At 37.9% G+C, this 21204-nt stretch overlaps 1 protein-coding gene across 3 annotated transcripts in view; it reads left to right on the top strand.

Moving 5' to 3' along the window:
* The window catches only part of LOC136265007 (adhesion G protein-coupled receptor L4-like), a 97240-nt gene that overhangs the window by 29814 nt on the left and 46222 nt on the right, over positions 1-21204 (top strand). For all 3 annotated transcript variants that reach the window (XR_010705355.1, XM_066059768.1, XM_066059773.1), the window contains 6 exons: positions 7944-8136; positions 11596-11665; positions 15071-15139; positions 15259-15379; positions 19744-19884; positions 19938-20007. Coding sequence is in view for 2 of the 3 variants with exons in the window: in XM_066059768.1 (XP_065915840.1) it covers positions 7944-8136; positions 11596-11665; positions 15071-15139; positions 15259-15379; positions 19744-19884; positions 19938-20007 (664 nt within the window). In the remaining variant the exon portion in view is untranslated. The remainder of the gene's footprint in view (positions 1-7943; positions 8137-11595; positions 11666-15070; positions 15140-15258; positions 15380-19743; positions 19885-19937; positions 20008-21204) is intronic.

Raw genomic sequence — 21204 nt, forward strand, 5'->3', positions numbered from 1 at the left:
TGTTTAGCAGTACTGATGTGCGATTTCCATTGCGGTATCCAATTGTCATACGAGGTGCACATTGGAGTGGTCATGGTTGCTTCCACTTCAGGAATGTTTACATCTGAGGGGGAGGAGAGGTAATGATTTGTGCAGTCATGCATGCACACAATACGTGCAAAATTGTGATGTCAAAAGCAGCACTACTTAGCCATGAATGCATGACACTTCCCCCTTTACGTGTACAGTTGACCAGCTAACTGTTATCAAGCTAGCCTCCGTGTATATTATGTACGTACATATGATTAAAAGATTGTGCTTACATACAGACACTTTGTATATGGCAAACAATGTTAACAATGTGATAATATACACTGCAGTTAGTTGTGGGCATGGCTTGTCTCAGTTGTGGGAGGTGGTGGTAGGAGCACCAAGAAGGGGTCGCTTTTTATTCATGTTTGGGCAAAATAGAGCCTTGTGTCTTGTATCTGTCACTCTAGAATTGAACACACATCTGTAGCAGCGGTGCTCAAACTTGCAATCGGGGTAAGGGCAGTTGGGATTGGGACTGTCGTTCCACTCAAGGCATATCTTCCGTTCCCTTGGTTGGGAATAGTTGGCAGAATAGCGCTGTGGACCTTGCCTAGTGTAAGATGGTGTATACTGTGGTGGGAACTGCTTGACTCTATCAGGAAAGGCCCTTTTCCAGATGTTCATTTCCACCAATGACCAGTCCTTCAATCCAGTGGCCGATGCTTTCAGCCTAAAGTGTCGATCGTAATTTAACCAGCCACCTTCACAGCAATTCTGAGAAGAGTCAATAATCATTTGCTGGTAGCCAATGAGGTCAGCTGTCCGATCAGGTTCTTTTTTAGAAATAATAGCGGTGTAAATGCCGAAGCATTGCACCCACTCTATGATATTAGCAACATTGTGATGCTTCTGCTTAGGACTGGATGTGCTGTCCCAAGTGTAATACTCTTGAGATAAGAGCTTCTGAGGGAGAAGGTCGGCCATTTCGACAAACAGTCCATCCTGTGCTCTTGATACCAACTTGGCAAGAATTGGGGGCAGCCCACTGCTCACCAGGACAGGAGGGAGGTTCGCAGAAGCAGAGCCCGGTGTTGGAGATGGTGTTTTAGTGCTACCTGCTGGTGCTGTGGGTAGCTCAAACTCTTCAACGTGGTCAAGGCTCCCACCACCAGTGCTTTGATCTAAAGGTTGTGTGGACAAATTCGGGAGTTAATTATTAATCAGCTATGTGTTGCTCATATACGTAAAACAATAAATTGGTGCGTGATTGAGGTGTAACTGCTGATAGCTTCCTACTATAACCTGTTTATTATTATTACAGTTGTACAAGACAGCATGGCACGCACACTACTTACCAAGCTCCGGGGCTGGCGACCCTGCTGAATCTCTGGCGGGAGTACTCCGGTTGGCGCCACTCTTAACAATGGAGGTGACAATAGTGGAAATGTCTTCTGCTGTCAAAGGACGCGAAGGGGAGACTTGGCTATTGGTAGATCCGTTTGTGGAGTCCGACGTGGTAGAAGGACTGTTGCTCGCGGGTGTCGCGGAATTACTGGGTCGACTGTCCGACGTTCGGTCTGAGCCGCTGGCAGAAAGAGATTTGAGTATGGTGGTCACAATATTGGGGATGTCAGCTGCGGTGAGACTCTTGGCTGTGCTTTCCTCCTCTGTTCGACACTGGCGTTTGTCCGTGCTTCGTCCTTCGTCGCCATTTTCACTGCTCTGCCTTGTTCTCTTTCGAGACGTCGGTGTTGCGGCTGCCGATTTGCCCTTCGCAGATCTCTGGGGGGTCTTCTTCGCGGTGGTCTTTCTCTTTGGCATCGCGGATAACTGTGTAGGACACAAGGTGATAGGGCACGAGGTGTTTGTGCTAAACGTGTTCAGTGCACGTGCGCTGAGCATTCTATTTGGAACCCAACTTAATTTTCTTTTGTGCACGCTTGTTCCCTGTGCTGATTCATTTGTAACACCCCTGTTTTGCTATATGCCTGTTGCTCCTTCCAACATTAATTCATTTAAACAATCGTTTAAATCCCATGAAAATGTAATAATTACTTCATTATCTCATTCCTTCCCCCATCACTTTTTGGCCCATCACCTCAAATTTCAAAATCGCTACTATCAATCACGTGATCCTCTTCTCTGATGCTGGTAAGAATAGCAGAAAACTACAGGGTAAAAAATATAAGTATTAGCTTGTAGAGAACTAATCTGATGTGCATGGTTACAGATACTGTACTACAGTACCGCCCAGAGGTAATGTTACACTTGCGAGTAGTTGACACTCGTGTGGCCAATTTTCGACCCGCGATTTCTTTCACGATTTCTTTGGCATGTGTGTGCTAACTAACTCACCACCTGTAGCCACAATAGTCGAGCTCCCTCGGGTGGCTACTCCAGTAGCTGCGTGCCTTCGCACGTGATGTATTCCAGTCATGCGTCGTGTCGAGTCGTGGCCTGAATTTGAGCACTTGCAAGAGATTGTAACGTTACCTCTGGCCAGTACTGTATATGTACATACTTCTCTGCTGCAATAACTTTCTTTAATAATGAATAATGCAAAAATGACATCCTACCCACATGGAAATTGCTGATTTTGTAAATGTGAACAAGTAATCAAGTTTGCATTTCCTTAGAGAAAAGCCTTTCTTATCTATACAGAAGCAGCCAAGCTGTAAGAAAAAGGGTGCAGCCAGGGTGAAAAATATATGTGAAATCCAAGGTGGTGACGAAGAAATGGTTGTAATGGCAAACATTTTAATAATGACAATTCAAGTATTGCCTTCTCCAGGCTTTACTAGGAGTCGGTACCAGATTCACCTAAATTGTTCTTATTAATAATTTTGACAGGGCATGAAATATTTGTATAGCACTATTAGTTGTACCTATCAGGGGTTGGTTTTGTAACAAGGACAAAACTAATCTATTTAGATTGGGAAATTGTGCACGTATTAATCTTTGGGCACTATTAATCTGTAGATCCATCCTTGCTACAGAAATGATCATCTTACTTTGCTCACAGTGATTTATAATCATATCAAGTCAGTAACATTATGTTGAATTCCGTAGAACTTTCATTACAAGGGAGTTTTAGTTTTGCACTGGAAATAAATTGCATTATCGGCTAACTGTAAAATTTTTCGTCAGTAATCAAGCCATTGCTGTTAGTTTATACTTGCTCTGAGCAATCATTTCCATACTTCAGCACACCTAAAGGTGTTAATTTGCATGAAACTGCAGTATTTGTTGGATTGTGGAGGAAATTTTCACTAAATCGGGCAAGGCTGGTCTCAGCCAGATGGCCAACAAACTTCAATCCACACCATATTCTGCACACAGGTACTTGACTTGGAGGTGATCACTGCAGTAAATGCTGCAGTATTTCCTGCAAGTCTGCTGTGCTCCAGATCACGAAACGTCTTTTTTTTCGCCGATCAGCGATGCGCGCAATGCCACTACCAAACATTAATTAATTATATTAAACTACCTATACTCCAAAGTAAGAGTGGACAACCTCTCAAAGCTTGAGAGAGAGTTTTGGCCCAAAAGAATAACATTGTAAATTACGACGGCAAACAATCGATCGAATTCAAGATATTTAACGTTATTTTCACTAGAAGACATGGACGAAATTTACTGTTACTCTAGTGTTTTCTTGATTAGATCTACCCCTACACATGACTATAGTTGGTAAGTCGATTTGAAGATATCGATTTTTTGGTTTGCGGACCCTAACTACTGCAAGGGATTTCTGTGATGAGTATTCCAGCTACATACCAATTTTCAGCTCACTGCTCTAAGCGGTTTGCCTGGTAGGCGTGAAAATTATTGGTGTTTTTATTCACGAATCTTGATCACGCAATTGTTACGCACCTTCGTTTTCGTGTCGTATCACCATGATCTTTATTTCGATTGCTTTCAAACTACCAAAAGGCACTTCTAAAATGGTCGATCTATTCACAAAACGATTTTCAGCTCATTCCATGAAGCGGTTTACCTAGTCTCGCGTAGCCAGACCACTATTTCTCCCCATGGCGCTTATCGATTAGAATTTCTTATAATTTCTTATCAATAAGCGCCGTGGGGAGAAATAATGGTCTGGCTATGTGAGACTACAGTTTACCCTGTAGGCGTGACAACAAATTTATCTTGTTTTATGCGAATAATCGGTCATAAATACTTAACCGTTCATCGGATTTGCACCAAATTTGATACTACTCCATTATATATTTCTATTACATTGCAAGTTATGCTGTAGGCAGTTTAGCAGCAACCAGTTAATATTGTAAACAGTTCAGCTACAAGCAAGTCACCCTGTAGAGAGTTCAGCTTTATTTATTTATTTATGATTACTGGGCAGTCAGTACAGCTGGTGTGCCCAGGTAAAAATAAGGGGGGGGGGATCACAATGTTAGGTACAATTGTATACTAACTAGTGTGGTGCTGAAAGCTGATCTCTGTACAGGGTGATCTTTCCATAGCTGAACTCTCTACAGAGTGATTTGCTTGCAGCTGAACTCTCTACATGATGGTTTCTTTGTAGCCGAATTCTCTTCAGGGTGATTTGTTTGTAGCTGAACTCTCTACAGGGTGATTTGTTTGTAGCTGAACTCTCTACAGGATGGTTTCTTTGTAGCTGAACTCTCTGCAAGGTGATTTCTTCTGGCTGATCTCTCTACAAGGTGACTTCTTCTAGCTTATCTCTCTACTGGGTGACTTGTGTCTAGCTGAACTCTCTACACAGTGATTTGTTTGAAGTTCAATTCTCTACAAAGTGATGTTTTCTAGCTGAGCTTTCTCTTGTTTCTCGCTGACCTCTTTACAGAGTAACTTGTTAGTAAAGCTGAACTCTTTAGAGAGTGGATTTTGGTTGTTAAACTCTCTGCATGAAGACTTGTTTCTAGCAGAATTCTCTACAAAGTGAATTGTTTGCAGCTGGAGTCTCTACAGGGTGCATGACTTGTTGATAGCTGAACTCTCTTCAGTGTGTCTTACACAGCGATATATTTGTAGCTGTAGCAGATCCCTAACACCAATAGTTCATCACTATACACTTAATAATAATTCTTTCCTAAAAGAAACTGACCAGCATCTCTACCTGGGGATCATGTTGAATAAGACATTGTCATGGTCGTCGCACATATCAAACATAGCTAAGAAAGCATCTAATACTTTAAATTTTATAAAGCGTAATCTGAGTGATTTTTCAAGAGAAGTAAAAGCACAAGCATATTTTACCATGGTAAGACCCCAAATGGAGTTTGCCTCAGTTGTTTGGGACCCCTGTTATAATGTTGATGTAGACTAATTGGAAAAAATCCAGCGTAGAGCAGCCAGGTGGGTCATCAGTGATTACAACAGAACTAGCTCCGTGACACAAATATTAAATCAACTATCCTGGCCTACCCTACGGACACGACGAAAGATACCTAGACTGCAACTGCTCCACAAAATCCTCCATCAAGACATATCCCTATCAATTCCCCCATGCTATCAATCCGTATAGAGACAAACAAGACACTATCATCCCTTGCATTTTATCCTTCCCACACCATCAACAACATCTTATCAACAATCATCAACTGATGAATTCAAGAAGTTGTTTGACAACTTGAACAATGACATTATGTTTAGCATAGATTTATTGTGACATAGGATCAGGATTTACAGGCTTTGCCTTTTTTAATTCCTGTGCAATTATATAACTAAGTAATAAGAATAATACAAACGTGACGTCATAAATAATTAATTCACAGGCAAAACTACAAGGTATAGAACAGAACACTAACTGGTATTAGATGAAGCAATATACAAACATTAAATAAAACGACAGGTTTGTTTCTGCAACTCTTCATTACCAAGTTAGGTTTTCTATATAGCGCTATCCATAGTAACACTTCTTCAGTACCTGGCAACTAGTTCAAATGCAGTACGCGTTAGTTACAACACATTCCACTCGTATAACTGGTTTGAGTGTACGGCAACCAGTTTATATGCACTACATGCAACAGTAAACATTGAACTTGTATAACCGGTTTGAGAACTGTTCGGAACCGGTTTAGCTTATAGCAACCAGTTCATAGCTATGCGCTGCGCATTTAACTTGACGTTAGATACTACTTTGAACTTTTTCAAGACAAACTCAGTGGATTAGGATGAACCGCCGTTGGCTAGAGTACCATACTGGTACCGTCATACTACATAGAAAGCTGGCATTTGGGATAGACTAGCTGCTCAACCAGAAGGACGGCTACTGCTGAGCGGCATTGAAAGGGTGAAACAACTGAACCCAAGATTTACAACTAAACTGGCTAGAAGTATTGTAAGTTTCTGTAATTTAAGTAGGGGTAGGACTGAAAGGTAGAACCAGGCTGACAGGCGTATCGGGAATCGAGGCCCAAGTCCGAGCATAACTAAAAAGATCGAGATACTCTAATAGAACAGTCACGCTAATGTAGCAGTCAGGCAAATCAGAGTATTCAGTCTATTAAACTGCTGAAATCCGTCTCACATTCAATTTCAGAGGGTCTAAAGTTTAAAATTTTTTTGGGTGTTATGTGTTTAATAGAGATAAAATGTTGTGATATCCTAATGAGCCTTATCTGAAATTACGTCACAGATGTAAAATAGCCGCTGTAGTGTGGGGACGTTCGTAAAATTTGTATGGGTGACTATGTATTTTTGAATGGCGATATCTCAGCCAAGACGGAAGATATCGAGCTCTAACCAGCAGGTATGTTATAATATGGATGCACAGCAGGTATGCACCACTTTGTACCCTGTACAATGATGTGGGGAGGCCAGACATATGGTATTTGTTATTTAATTAAGTATTTGTTGATGGTTTATAGTGGTGGGCACAATTCAACCCTGAAGTAAACTGAGATTTTAAGAGTGCTAACCACTTTTCGCATCTGTAGTAAAAGATGCTTTAAACCTGATTACCATGAGTAACTTTAACTTGAGGTATATGTCCAACTTAGATATTTTAATTTACAAGGAGGAGTTTGTCATGTTATAGTTAGTTATCATAATATATGTTTGTATCGTGACATAAACCTTGGTGATATAATAATGATAATACGGAGTTTTTCTATGTGTGACTCTGGATTTTGGAAAATCACCTTGTGGGTGCATTGTTGATTCAGAGAAAAAATGTATTTTAATAATTTAATGCATTGTTACTCACCAGCCTTGGCAACTACACATATGGATTTTTCAACAAAGATGGAGCAATTCATAACATTTAAGAACACCTGGTGGCCAAGGTAACTCTTGTAGAGTTTCCCACCATTTTGATAGATTTTTCACCAGTGTTGCTATATCATGAGTCCTCAAAAAGGGGCTGAGTGTCGGGGTGGCAGGGTGGGTAAGAGATAGACTACAAAATGGATGAGGATAGTAATTGAAGGCACCAGACCCCAAAACAGCCCATCAGAGGCAGGAATAGACTGAAATCTCACAAAACAAACATACATCACACATTCAGCTTACTGATCATCTGTCCAGAGTGTATACATAAACCCCCAAAAGCACTTCCCTGCTGTTCACAAACCTGTACAGACATCTGGCAAGGTTATACAGGCCGCCAGAAAACAGTCTACCACAAGCATACCTGACAAGTTGAAGAGGAGTTTGATATGGAAATTGTTAGCCTGATAGTGCAGCAATAATGTAGGCTCTATTTAGCTTTTGTTTATCACCACACATCATAATGTGAAGGGTTTTGACTGTCATTTGCAGTATTGTTGTAGTCTTGAAATTGTATGTCAAAGTTATAGGGTATGTTTTCAAGTATGGATATATCTGCAGTTGGATGTAACCCATTGAACACCTTTGTACGTATTATGTAAATGATTTAATGGCTAATAAGGTTTTTACCTCATTTGTGGCACATAATTATACCCATAATTTATTTTTTGTTTGCATAGATCTTGATGATCTACAAGAGAGAGCCACCATGCTTGAAGATAGTCTCAATGCCAACAACGGTCATATTGTGGATGTTGCAAATGAAGTTCAAAGCATCAGTGAAGAGCTGATTAATATAACCAGCACATCAAATGAAACTCTGTCTCCTAATGATCTTATTGCTGTTATTGAAATCATTAATACAATCACAAGGTTATTCTGTATATATACACATGTATATATAAGTGCAAAATAACTCTATACTAAAACAGTCAATTTCAAGCTGTGAAAACAGTTGCAGCCCCCCACCTCCCAAAAATATCAAGGTGAAGATGTTGTGAAATCAAAGGTGGTACTGTATGCAAACAGAAAATGTCTGTAACAATGTTGATGAATAAATTTTAATAATGGTGTGACTATGCTGTCATTGTTAAAAATAATGCTGTGACTATGCTGTCATTGTTAAAATTAACATCATTGCAGTCACTGCCATTCATTTCACCTTGGTTTTTTAGGGATCACACACTTTTTTGCAGCTTGACTGTTATGATATATCGGTATCACTTTTTGTATTTGCAAGGCTGTAAGCCTTGTATTGCAAGGCTGTAAGCCAACTTTGTGGCTTGAGTTTGCCTATGTTTCCCTTCTCTTCTACAGGAGCAACAGAAATAACATCACAATTTTTTATAGTTATATGTGTTAATAGTGATAAACCTCATTTAAGACTCAGAGCAGGAGCAATACAACATCTCTAATACTCTCAAGCAACAACCAACTGACACATGTGTATGGCATATGTAATGTTAGACCACAGCAAGGTGATATACTCGAATTTCATGCGCTACTTGCAGGTATCTAAATCCTGTAGATCGTTGTTTATATATCAATAGATCCCTGTCTCTGGGGCGATACAAAACACGGCAATTATGCACCTGTAACATTGGCAACCCATGGGCGTTTAACTGGATAGTAAGTGCGACTACAAGTACAGGGGGCTTGTTCTACTCACCAATGCTACATTTCTTGTGTTACAAGCAGCTGGGAAGGTACAACAAGCAGCAGCGAAGGTACACGAACGAGCTGTGGTCTAAGTTAGTTAGACATCATAACACAGGGCTCTACAAAATTTGGAAACCCTCTCAGGCCCTGTAGTAGCACCCTCTCTTCACTCATGCGCCACAACACAGGGTCTTTCAGGTTTCTAAATTCTGTAGAACCCTATGTTTCGATGTCTAACTATTATTTAAAACATGAGGTGTTGATAATCAAAGAATGCCCTATACTGCAGAGTACTGCTACATAATACAAAAATGACAAACAACACAAATACAATAATATCCATTGTCTTTTACACTTAAAAAGAACGTCTCATCCATTTACTTTCGAACATATATAGTCATTAAGATGTGTAGGAGGTCTTCACTTTCTTACTGGATATCTGTGGGTTGAACTTATGTGGTTGTATGTAGTGACATTGGTACAGCAACATCTTCCACGTCATTATCATCAATCAGTTTTATGTTGGTGCCATACAGCTCTGATGTAGAGGGTGTACCTACATCTGTTAATTGAGATGTTGTGGATATGTTGGCAAGTGGAGTCTCATTTACTCGTGAGGAGTGAGAGTCCATTACAGTTACACCACCTCTACAAGGTTTCAGATGACCACCTTCCTTTTTCTTGGTCCTTGTACCTGTTGTATTCTGTATGTAACTTCAGACAGTTTCTTTACTACTTTATATGGGCCTGTCCAAGGGTGGTACGGTTTATGTGATGATTCTCTTGGTGGTACTAGAGAGCGCAGCCAAACTAGATCACCTGGCTTGTACGGTTTGCCATGAACTTTCTATTATGCAATGTATATTGTCGCTGATGCTATGTGTGCTGATGCTGTGTGGAAATATGATCTCTAACCAAATCATAAGCAGTTAGTAAGTAGTTCTGAAGTTGTACTGAATTATGGACAGCTGTAGGTTGATTGGACCCATACATAATATCCAGCGGTAGTTGAGCTTTGCGGCCAAACATCAAGTAAAAAAGCCAGTTTACAATTGTACACTATGATTGTATGCCATACAAACCTTATGAAGATGATGTTTCCAGTCAAATGGATGATCATCTACACAGGTTGACAACATGTTTAGTAGTGTTCTATTGAACCGCTTCACGAGTCCATCACATAGGGTAGTCCATCACATAGGGTGTTGTTCTTGTCTTGTGGACACCTAACAGCTTACACACTTCACTAAGTACTCTTGACTCAAATTGTCAGCCCTGGTTAGAATGCAATTGTTCTGGGATAGCAAACCTGAGGAAAACCTGAGAAAAATGTTATGCCCAGCTGTAACTAGTAACTGACGCATTTAGTATCTTTATTGTTAGATATCCACGTAATATGCTACAGTAGCTAGTGATGCAGTGACACTACTTTTTACTATCTGATCTGATAATGATACATTTTAGGGGGAAAATGGTTGATATTGATACACAAAGGCATTAGTTTATAAACAACATTCAGTAGTTCCAATAATGGTTAATAAGCTAGCTGTGTGTGGACAAATCCCATATCAATTTTTATCCCCATAAGAGCTCGAATGATGGAACAAGCCCAAGTTAAATTCATGTTGATATATTGTGCCAGGGTTCTATTGGGGAATTAACAGAGATTTTTTAAGTTAAAAAATCCAAATACTGGAATGCCTAGAAGAAAAATACAAGAAACCCCCTCCCCCCATGCTTTGACCACTTATATCATGGAAATGGTTGGGTAAATTTCCTTTAATTTGGTATGTGGACTCTCTACTGCAAAATTGTTTCCAATCGGTTAAGGGACCATGGAGCTACATGCAGTATATGTGAAAATCGTGTGTGTGTTTTCTATCTGTCAATATTAGTGTGGTATGCTGACTTCATGATACACTACTCTGTATACAAGACTATTTTAACCCTTAAAGGGGTATAAGCCACTGTAGTGGAAAAGTTTAAAAGTATGAAAATACAGATGCGTGGTATTTAAGTAACAACTGTATTGGCAACAAAATGTGTTATATACTCACAGATTAATAATAAAGTAGTGTCTCTGCTTCTTTCATGGTCTTCTATACCTGATTTCAGTTGATAATTTGTCCTAGATCAACAAGAATCACCAGAAGCTCACTTGAACAGCTCTGCTCACAAAGATGAAAACAAGGCAACTGATCTTAAGTTACGTATATATTGAAAGCAATGCTATTGAACAGTGCCACAGTGGACTGTATCAACTAGTATACCAATGAATAAACTTTCCACTCAACTAGAATTTACAGGATTTCTTCTTCCTTGAAACTTTATGTGATTTACACCCTTGTTTAAACCATGCATTGTAGCGTGCCAAAGGAACATCACAATTTGTGAAACATGTACACCATTTTATTTGTTATGATGTCAGAATTCCAAAAATGTAATTGCAAGTCCATGTGATCTTCCGTATATTAGTTATCAATTGATGAATATCAATAGCCACTTTAGTGGTTCATGCAGATACAATGCATGAATTTTATAATGTTTATGTGGCTTTAAAATATTGAAAATATTCTGTGTAATATTGTATAAGAGTTTGTTATTTAACTTTAGCTTAACTTGAGCATTTAAAAGTACTATATTCTCCTATCAAAATGTAATTTTTTTTAACAGAATTACACAGATTACAAATGCAGCATTGGTTGAAAATGGCACTGGTGAAGTTGTTGAACTGACTTTAAATGTAAGTTTTACGCTTAGAAATATTTGTATGGATTTGCAAAAAAGGTCTTCCAAGCACATCCAATTTACCAACTTTGATGGCCCATAACTTTAATTTAGAAAAAATGTAGTTCAAATTTGCTCATAAGTGAGCAACAACATGGCTAATATTACAGAATACTGTACAAAAAATTGTACACATATATGACTATTTGCAGTTATGATAGTTTAATTTACATCAATGTAATATCATTTTATCTGTTAAATAAAGACTTCTATACAATCACTGGCCTTACTGGACTGGACTGGTAGAATGGACTACTGGACTCAGGTTTTTTGTCTTCTTTAAGGTTACGGTATAGTCACGGGCAATCATTCAAAATTTTGAATGCCTATCGATTCTTTTTGAGAAGCCCATAAAACCAGTCTAGCAGCGTGAAAAGTTTTAAATGAAGGTGAAGCCCTTCATATTTAATGTTTTTATGTAGCTACAGTATAGTTTGAGGCTGGTGGAACACTACAATTTGTTGTAGTAACACAAGTAAGCCAGCCTGTACACTGCTCAGCTCCAGCTGTCACTACCATGTTTTTCCGCCGCCAAATACAGCAAAAGCTGTAGACTCTATTGGCATTTCTGGGGCATAGTGATACTGTATATTAAATTTATTAGGTCCTGTGGAAGCGTTTTTGGCGTGTTTCTTCCCAGTGACTAAGATACAAACCTTCAAAGAGCTTGTTTCACTCGAAAAAACTACTAGAAATTCAATAAAACGTCTATGCAACCAGTGACTTAAAAAATAGCTTCCACAGGACCTAGATATTTTAGTTATTTAGTCACTTGTGTTGAAATTATAAGGATTCAGTAATTTGTTAGTCTGGTTTTTGGGGTGCATTTTTATAAAACATCGCTCTATTGTGGACCACACACCCAAGAACAGTTGTTGTTCTGTAGTAAAAACAAACAAGCACAATTAGTTGTATTGCTAACACGACACAGTTGTTGAAATTATTTGGCCCTGCTTGGTTAAAAGCATGTTTATTTGTTCCGCCCACACATTTTAAACTATTCCAAAACCTTAAACAAGTATTCTGGTAACTAGCTGTTATTACAGTAGCTACTCTATGTTATACTGGTGAAATGGCTAGACCACCTTTCCACCCATTTGCAAAATAAACTCCAGTCAAGTTTTTCCCAGCTGCAGCTGTGCTGATGGATGGAGTAGTAAGACAGTTAAACTTCAACTACTGACTTATGCTCATAACTTGTGTTAAGATGCATGGTACTTCCCAGTATACTACAAACATAATAATATTTTAAAATTAAGCCTTGTGTTACGGAGAGTAGCAGCCATTATTCATTGTTAATCGTGCTAAGAAATTACTAACATACTTACTTTTGTCAATACTTGGTGCACACACATATAGCTATGAAATATACTTTCTTATAATATTACTGAAATGCTTTCACAGATGTTTTGTAGATTTAAATTACTTATTACATGTGAAATACACAAAGCAAAAATGATAAATTGTCTATCTACAAATATATATATAAGAAACAATTGATGTGATACTATTTCTGAATCAGTGGGTGTGGCTTGTAATGGCATTTTGAGATGCACATTTTCTCATCATTCTGTGGTAAAAATTTCTAGCTCAAATATTCAAATTCTCAAAGTTACAGCACATTATACTTGCAGTGCCATTTTCCTGTTGAGAAACTCCATACAAAAAAATGTCTTACACTGTAAGATGTTTCTTGCCATAAATTGACAAGTTCTGTTTTCAGGTCTGGTATTCCCAATAGTTCCTTTACAAACCAGGATGTAAAATATTTAAAGTATGCAAATATTAAAAATGGTTCAAGGTTGCTAATTTAGGGTTGTACTGAAGGCTTGGTTATACCTACACATATACCACCAAGGTGCTAGGATGGTATTGTGAAGCTGGGTTTTGGGTGATTTTTTGGTTAGAAAAGCTCAAACCTTTGTGATCCCTAATTAAATATACAGTACTACTATACTGTATGATAGAGGAAAAACTATCATATCAAACCATTAATTTAGTTTAAATATATATATATATATATGTATATTTTGCTTAAACTAATATGTGACTGTCTCTGGGAAAAACGGGTCTTATTTCCCATTTAAAAGTATCAAGAAATGATGGTTTTAAATATTCACAGTGTTGTAGCTTGCCAATGGTGGTAGCTACGTGTACCACATTTTTGCATGTTTTACAACAATTTATTACCTTCCAGATCATCCACTGAAGAAGTAGTCTACAGCTAAGTTCCCACTATTTTAAATAGTTTTTAAACTGAGGTTGACTGTATCAGGCGAGCTCCAAACGGGGTGGGAAGTAGGGGCCTGGAAGGTGGGCAAGATACTGTTTAAAAAATTGAATAGAAATGTGTTAGGATGAATTAGGTCAAGGTATGGGCTATTCAGGACTCAAAACTGGTTAAAATGAAAGGAGATTTACAGCACAGGTCATTATCCAATAGCACAAAACTGTACAGCCACACACAGCCATCTCCTGGTTGGCCACCATCAAGGCCCCAAACCACTTGTACGGCTTGTCACTGTGCTTGAAAAAGCAGCTAGCAGAAGCAGACCACTTTACTCTGGTTGACTGTGACAGTGTAATTTGATAGTGCATTCATAAAGCTTTGCGTTTGTGTGAAAAAAAAATCTAATTTCCTTTTTTTGGACAATAAGACTGGTTTTCGCAGATTCAGTCACATATGTAAACGGATCTACGAAAACCGTTCTTATCGCCCAAGACAGGAAGTTTGATTTTTTCACACAACCACCAAGCTTAATGAATGCACTATCAAGTTTCACTGCCACAGTCGACCAGAGTAAAGTGGTCTGCTTTTGCTGGCTGCTATTTTAGAGCACAGTGGCGAGCCGTACAAGTGGTCTTGAGTCTTGATGGAGCCCTGGCCAACCAGGTGATGGCTGTGTGCGGCTGTACTGCTCCGTGGTGTTAGACAATGACCTGTGCTGTAAGTTTCCTTTCATTTTAGCCAGTTCTGAGCCCTGAATAGCCTATAAATTGGCCTAATTCATCCCAGCACGTTTCTTTTCAATTTTTGAACACCATCTTGCTCGCCTTCCAGGGCCCCCGCCTCCCACCCTTCTGGAGCTCGCCTGATACAGACAACCTCGGTTTAAAAACTATCTAAAATGGCGGGAAATTTAGCTGTTGACTACTTCTTCAGTGGATGATCAGGAAGGTAAGAAATTGTTGTGAAATGTGTGAAAATTTGGTATGTGTAGCTATCACCATTGGCCAGCTACAACACATTGAATATTTAATACCGACGTTTCTCGATACTTTTAAATGGGCGATAAGACCGGTTTTCCCAGAGACAGTCACATATTATATTTTATTACTGTATGTTGTGATCTTCTACAAGAATGTGGCAACTACAATGAGTAATTTATTGAATGAAGCAAACAAAGAATCATTTCTACAACCACAAAATGTGAGTGTTATATGCAGTGTACTGTATAAGTGTTTTATGAACACTGCCTCTTCACTAAGTTTTTTTCTGAAAGTATATATTTTCATAGGACATATGTATTGACAAATTTATTGTGATAGGAGACATTATCATCATCACTCGGTGAAGATTTTTTGAAAAGTGTTGAGAATTTTGCAGTGACAGTTGGTAATGTTACTTCTACTACCAATAAAAGTAGGACAATATCCAATGAAAACATAAGTGAGTACACATGAGTCAGTGAGGATAAAATGTGTAAATATTATTTTCTTTGGTGTATTTGTATGGAGTGGTGTGCCACTGCTCACTTTTCCTTTGAAACCATTTGGCAATATTGGTTAGGTATCCAAAAATTCCTTCAGTGTGACCCCAAACCCTTCAAACAAGTTTCTATAGAAATTTCCTATTTAACTAAATTCTCTACTAACTGACTGGCTAACTAACTAACGAACTGTAACTGCCAGACATAACTTGACTATAGTTAACATTATGGGATTGATTTCTTCACTGTTTGATGTCACTTTGTCCAGAGACACCCCTTTTTGCCAACCACATCAGCTTCAGTGCATACATCATGGACCTACTTTTGTCTTCTTTGTGTCCCAATTCTTTCTTCACTACCATGTAGGTATTGATTCATGGTAACATGTGAGTGGATTCAGCACAGCTGGCTGGCAATCACAAGAATCATCCATAATTCCATAGCAACTGGATTGATTGCAGAGACGTTTCTCATACTACTATTCATTTGTAATGCTGTATAGCAGGTAGAACATTCTTGAAAGCAAAATAAAGTAGAATAGCCACTTCACTTCTCAGTAGTTGGGGTACACATTTACTCGCAATTTTGACTGAACTGATTGCAAAGGCAGTTATATGACTGTTCTTTGTATTTAATACTGTGTAACAGGTGGAACAAAGTAGAAAATTAAGTAAAATGGCCACAGCGATTTCCAGTAGTAATTGATTGTTGGGATGTGTGTCAAGTTGCTATACTAGCTTTGTTTGGCAGGCACTATTCTTTCCTTTGATGCGATATGCATTCATTATCCAGTCATGAACTATTTTACTAAAGATTAAACAAGCGTAAAGAAAATTAGAAAATCTATATTTGAGTAGGAATCACAGAAATAAAAAGCAATGAAGCAAGGGAGGTCATCTACAGCTACATGCAGTTATACTAGTGGACATTTATTCCCTACTTCGGTCATGGCTAACTCTATACTGAAGTAGGAATTAAACTCCCACTAGTATAGCTGCAGGTGTTGATGATCTCCCTTGTCTCATCGGTATTTATATAATATAAATTTTTAAAAATCTAAAATTTTATTTTCCTTACACTTGTGTGTATATAGCTATATGTATATTAATGTATCCACACAAAAGCAGCCAAGCTGTGAAAAATGGTGCAGCTTTAAAAATCCTGGGTAAAAAAAGTTGTGAAATTAAAGGTAGCAGCCAAGAAATGGCTGCAGTGATGTTATTGCTATAAAATTTTAATAATGGCTGTGTGCATTGTTAAAACTTATTATCATTAACATCATTGCAGCCATTTCTTGGCCACCACCTTTAACTTCACAACTTTTTTCACCCAGGCTTTTTAAGGTCGCACCTTTTTTCACAGCTTGGCTGTTTTTGTTTGGATTTCACTTCTTTTTGTACTTTATAAAGCCCCAAAACCAGATATGTAGGTTTGTTTTTACTCACATTTCTTCTTTTCTATACAGACACAATGATGATTATTGAAGACAAACTTATAAATGTATATATTGCATTGCATGATTTACTTCAATATTAATTTTGATTATATTGTTGTAATACTCTAATAAAGTGCACATTTTTTGAGGACTTCTAATAGAACATACATAGAATGTCCTAGAACAATCTGGTACTTTTAGTGGTAGATCTATGTAATTACAAACATTTAAATTATAAGCAGATTTAAACTACTGTGTAAATTTCGTTTATAAAGCAGAAATTAAGTGAGGTGTTCAGCCAAGATACAAGTAGCAGTGGTTAAGTGGTTAAGGATGCAGGTGTTGGTGTGGAGCTCCCTGGTTCGAACTCCGGTAAGCTGTTTTTTTAAAAACACTTTTTGTACACCTTTTTTACCCATGATGACTGCTCTATTTGAGTATCTTGATCCCACAATTTTACACTAGTTTGGTGTTTGTTTAATAACTTTGTCACTGTAACTCTCATGCTATTCAAACTATCAAAAGGATCAACCTATCTACACACCAATTTTTAAGTTATTCCTATACTCGGTTTACCCTGTAGCCGTGACAAAAGTTTGATCTTTTTTATGTGAATAAATGCTCATAACCTTGGATATTCATCAGATTCACAGCAAACTTGGTACATGAATCCACCATTATACACTCTTCATTTGTGCTAAAGATTGAGGCAATTGAGGTACACATTTGTGTTTTATAGCAATTTTTACAAAGTGTGCGAAAATAAATTGAAACCCCCATAGCCCCCATATGGTATAAGAAATAAAAACAAAGAAATCTAAATAAAACTTTGAACTCCCATGGCTGTTGCAAATTTAATCACATTTGCTGTGTGGCCTACCCTACCTGGCAGACAACTTTGGAGAAGGCGCCATGGAACTATTCACACGTGAAAAAGCTGTTTTATTTCTTCCTGTCAACATACTCACATTGTGGTGCGCTGGCTTTCTTGGCCACACAACATACTACTGTATATTTTGATATGCTTCATTCTGTAATTACATGTAGTAAGTTTATTGTTTTATACTACTGCAGGGTATACTACTACACAACCTTTACTTTCTTTGATCCCTAATCTAACTTAAAATTCCTAATTTTTCCTTCTTGTTGTTTGTTTACTTTTTGAATAACATAATTATACAAATTAAAAGTGCCGGGAATACTATAAAAGTAATTCTGTGTTGCAACACATGCCCCAACAATCAGTTACATTACGGAAAGGGACGTGGCCATTGTGCTTTGTCGTCAGTTATGCTCTGTCTTCAGTTATACTCCACCTGTTACACAGTGTTGCAAACAAAGAACTTTACAAGAAGCAGCTCTGCAATCAATCCAGTTGCTACAGAAAATAAGGGCCGGTGATAAGCATAATAGCCAATGCAGCCACAGGCTTGCTATCATGAATCAACACCTTGCATTGTCAGCAAAAGAACTGGAACACAAAGAAGGACAAAGGCAAGTCCATGATGCGTGTATTGTACATATTGCAGTTGGCAAAAAGGCACATCTCAAGACAAAGCAACGACGAACAGTAAATAAATCAAACCCTTAGTCTAATCCATTGTCCAGTTATGCTTGGCTGGAGGCATCAGCTAGTTAGTCAGTCAGCATAAAAATCCATTAATTGGAAAGTTTTTAAAACTCCATGATACTTTTTGGGAGGGTTTGGGGTTGGTCTGAAGACATTTTTGGACTTGGCTGTGTCTAAACAATGCTGCCAAGCTGTCATGAAGGAATTTGAGGCTGGTTTTAGGGTGATATTTTTGGGCTGAAAAGCCCAGTTCTTCATGATCCCTAATATGCAATACTACCATGCTATACTGCATCAAAGGAAAGAATTACATTGTACAGCCAGTATGATGAGATGTTAAGTAATATAGCTTCATGTTGCCTTTGACTATGCTCTATGCTTTGTGTGGGGCCGATTACACAACCCTACATATGAAGAATGATATGTGAAGCTAGCCTACTATCAACCTACAATGGAACCTCAGTTATCCGAACCCCTTGGGACCAGAGGTGGTTCATAGGTCTGAAAAGTCCATATCTCTGAAATTGTGTATAAATAACCTTAAAATAGCATGAAGAACATTAGAACAATCACTACTCTAATAGAGCAGTCATTTCAGAGGTTTGGTTAACTGAGAATCCAGATAAGTGGGCTCTGGAAACTGAGGTTCCACTGTGCTTACTCCAGCTATTGAAAAGGTGGTGCAAAAATTACAGACAATTTACATTTTATTCATACATGATAGGCTATGCAAAACACTGATGCACTACTGCAAACTGATACCTTGCATGTGTAAAGGCATCAGTCAGTCATTTAGGTCAGTTAGTCAGTAGAAAACTCCATTAAATGATTTTTGCTTTTGTAGCAACTAATAGGAAGCATTAGGCTTAACAAATACTGTCAAGGTACTGTGAGGCAGGTTCCTAGTCAATTTTTTTTTCATAGGAAACTAAACAGTAACTACGTACCACACTGTATGATAATTTATAGTTACAGTATATCATCACAGGAGTGGAATATATTTGTATATGTCTGAGGCAAAGTTGAGGATTAGTGCCAATGAATAAGAAATTCCATAGCTAATATGATATAACTGGCTTTTATCCCACCAATGTTTTAGACTTTGGCAATGTTACTAGTTTCTATTGCTGCTTGTTTTAATACTACCTTGTTTATTTATTTTTGATGTAATAGTCTAGAGATCTACAAGGAGGTATGTTTGTTCTTAACATCTTGCTTTTAGATCAGTACCCTACCAGGCAGCAATTATAGCTTTCTATTCAGTCCCTTTAAACTATTTGAAGTATTACTTCAGTGGTATAAAACTAATTTTTTTGCAGTTGTTGAAGCTCAACTGGTGCCAAATGATACAAACCTTATCAATACAATAGTCTTCCCCAATGACACTATGGCAGCCACATTTAGTGGTACACAAATCACAATACCAAGAAATGCTCTGATTCATCAAAGAGAAACTGAAGGTGAAAATACATTTTGTTGAATAATAGTTCATGCGATAATTTTGAATTTTTAGATGCAGTTGTGCCAGTAGTAAACTTTGCTGCAAACAATTTACAATTTTACATCAGTGATCCTTCACTAAGGTACAGTATACAGTTAGGAGTAATGAAACTTGTTCAGTGAGTATTTGAGGTATATAGTAAACATGCAATAAAAGACTGTGGAGTCAAAAGTTTTGCATCTAAGAATTAGTTGCAAAAATGTTTACATTTATACCAATACAATCACACTTGAGAATGCATGTCATTACAAAAAGATTGAGTAATTGTGTTTGTTGCAAAGTGTCCTTCAGCTTATAACATAATATTCACCAGTACCAATACATCAAATCATTGGAATGTTATCTGTGAGGAGCAGCATAGTTTTCAGCAAGGTAAATATTGTGGATTGCAATAAGTAATAGTTGTAATATGGGCATGAGGATTTTAACTGATATGCATGCTTGACAGCCCAAGGGCCACAGGCCCGAGACTGACGACATAGATATATCAGGCAAAAGTCCAAATACCCCATGTTGCAGCTAATATGTTACACTTTAATATTGGGTAATCAATCACCCAAGCCAATACGAATGTTACCACTTAATATATACAGGTATCAATACACATGATATTGTATCGTGCAGCCCAAGAAGCTGGTGCACCACACCATGGGTAAATTTACAGGAAGAAATGCAATTTTCACACATATCTACACATATAACTCTGTGATCACTTATCCAATTGCAATGAAATTTACAGTAGAGATGCCATTGTGGTGGGGAGCTCACATACTAAATTTGTAGAAAATTTCCCCAGATACAAGTGACCAAAATTCAGGTTTTTTCATGACTTTTTGTTTTTGTTTTTTTCTCTTTGTGTTTTCTTATATAGCAAACTTTTTTATAAAACACAAACGCATTATCTGATTGCGATGAAATTTGGCACACTTGAAGGGGGTCCAAAAGCAAATAAAATAGAACGATTTGTTGTAACAGCTACAGGCTAAACCGCTTCATGGAATGAACTGAAATTTGGTTTGAAGATAGATTAACTATCATAGGAGTTCCTTTTGGTGGATTGAAAGGAATCGAGAAATACACCACAGAGACATAAAGCAAAACTGAAGGTGTGTAACGATTGCACAATCAAGTTTTGTGAATAAAAAAGCATTAGTTTTTACACCTGCCAGGCAAACCACTTAAAGGAATGAGCTGAAAATTGGCATGTAGATGGATTAATCATCATACAAAGGCCTGTCAGTAGTAGTTGGATACTTATAATGCAAAATCTTAACTACAT

This window comes from Dysidea avara, chromosome 1 (genome assembly GCF_963678975.1).
Source record: "Dysidea avara chromosome 1, odDysAvar1.4, whole genome shotgun sequence".
NCBI lineage: Eukaryota > Metazoa > Porifera > Demospongiae > Dictyoceratida > Dysideidae > Dysidea > Dysidea avara.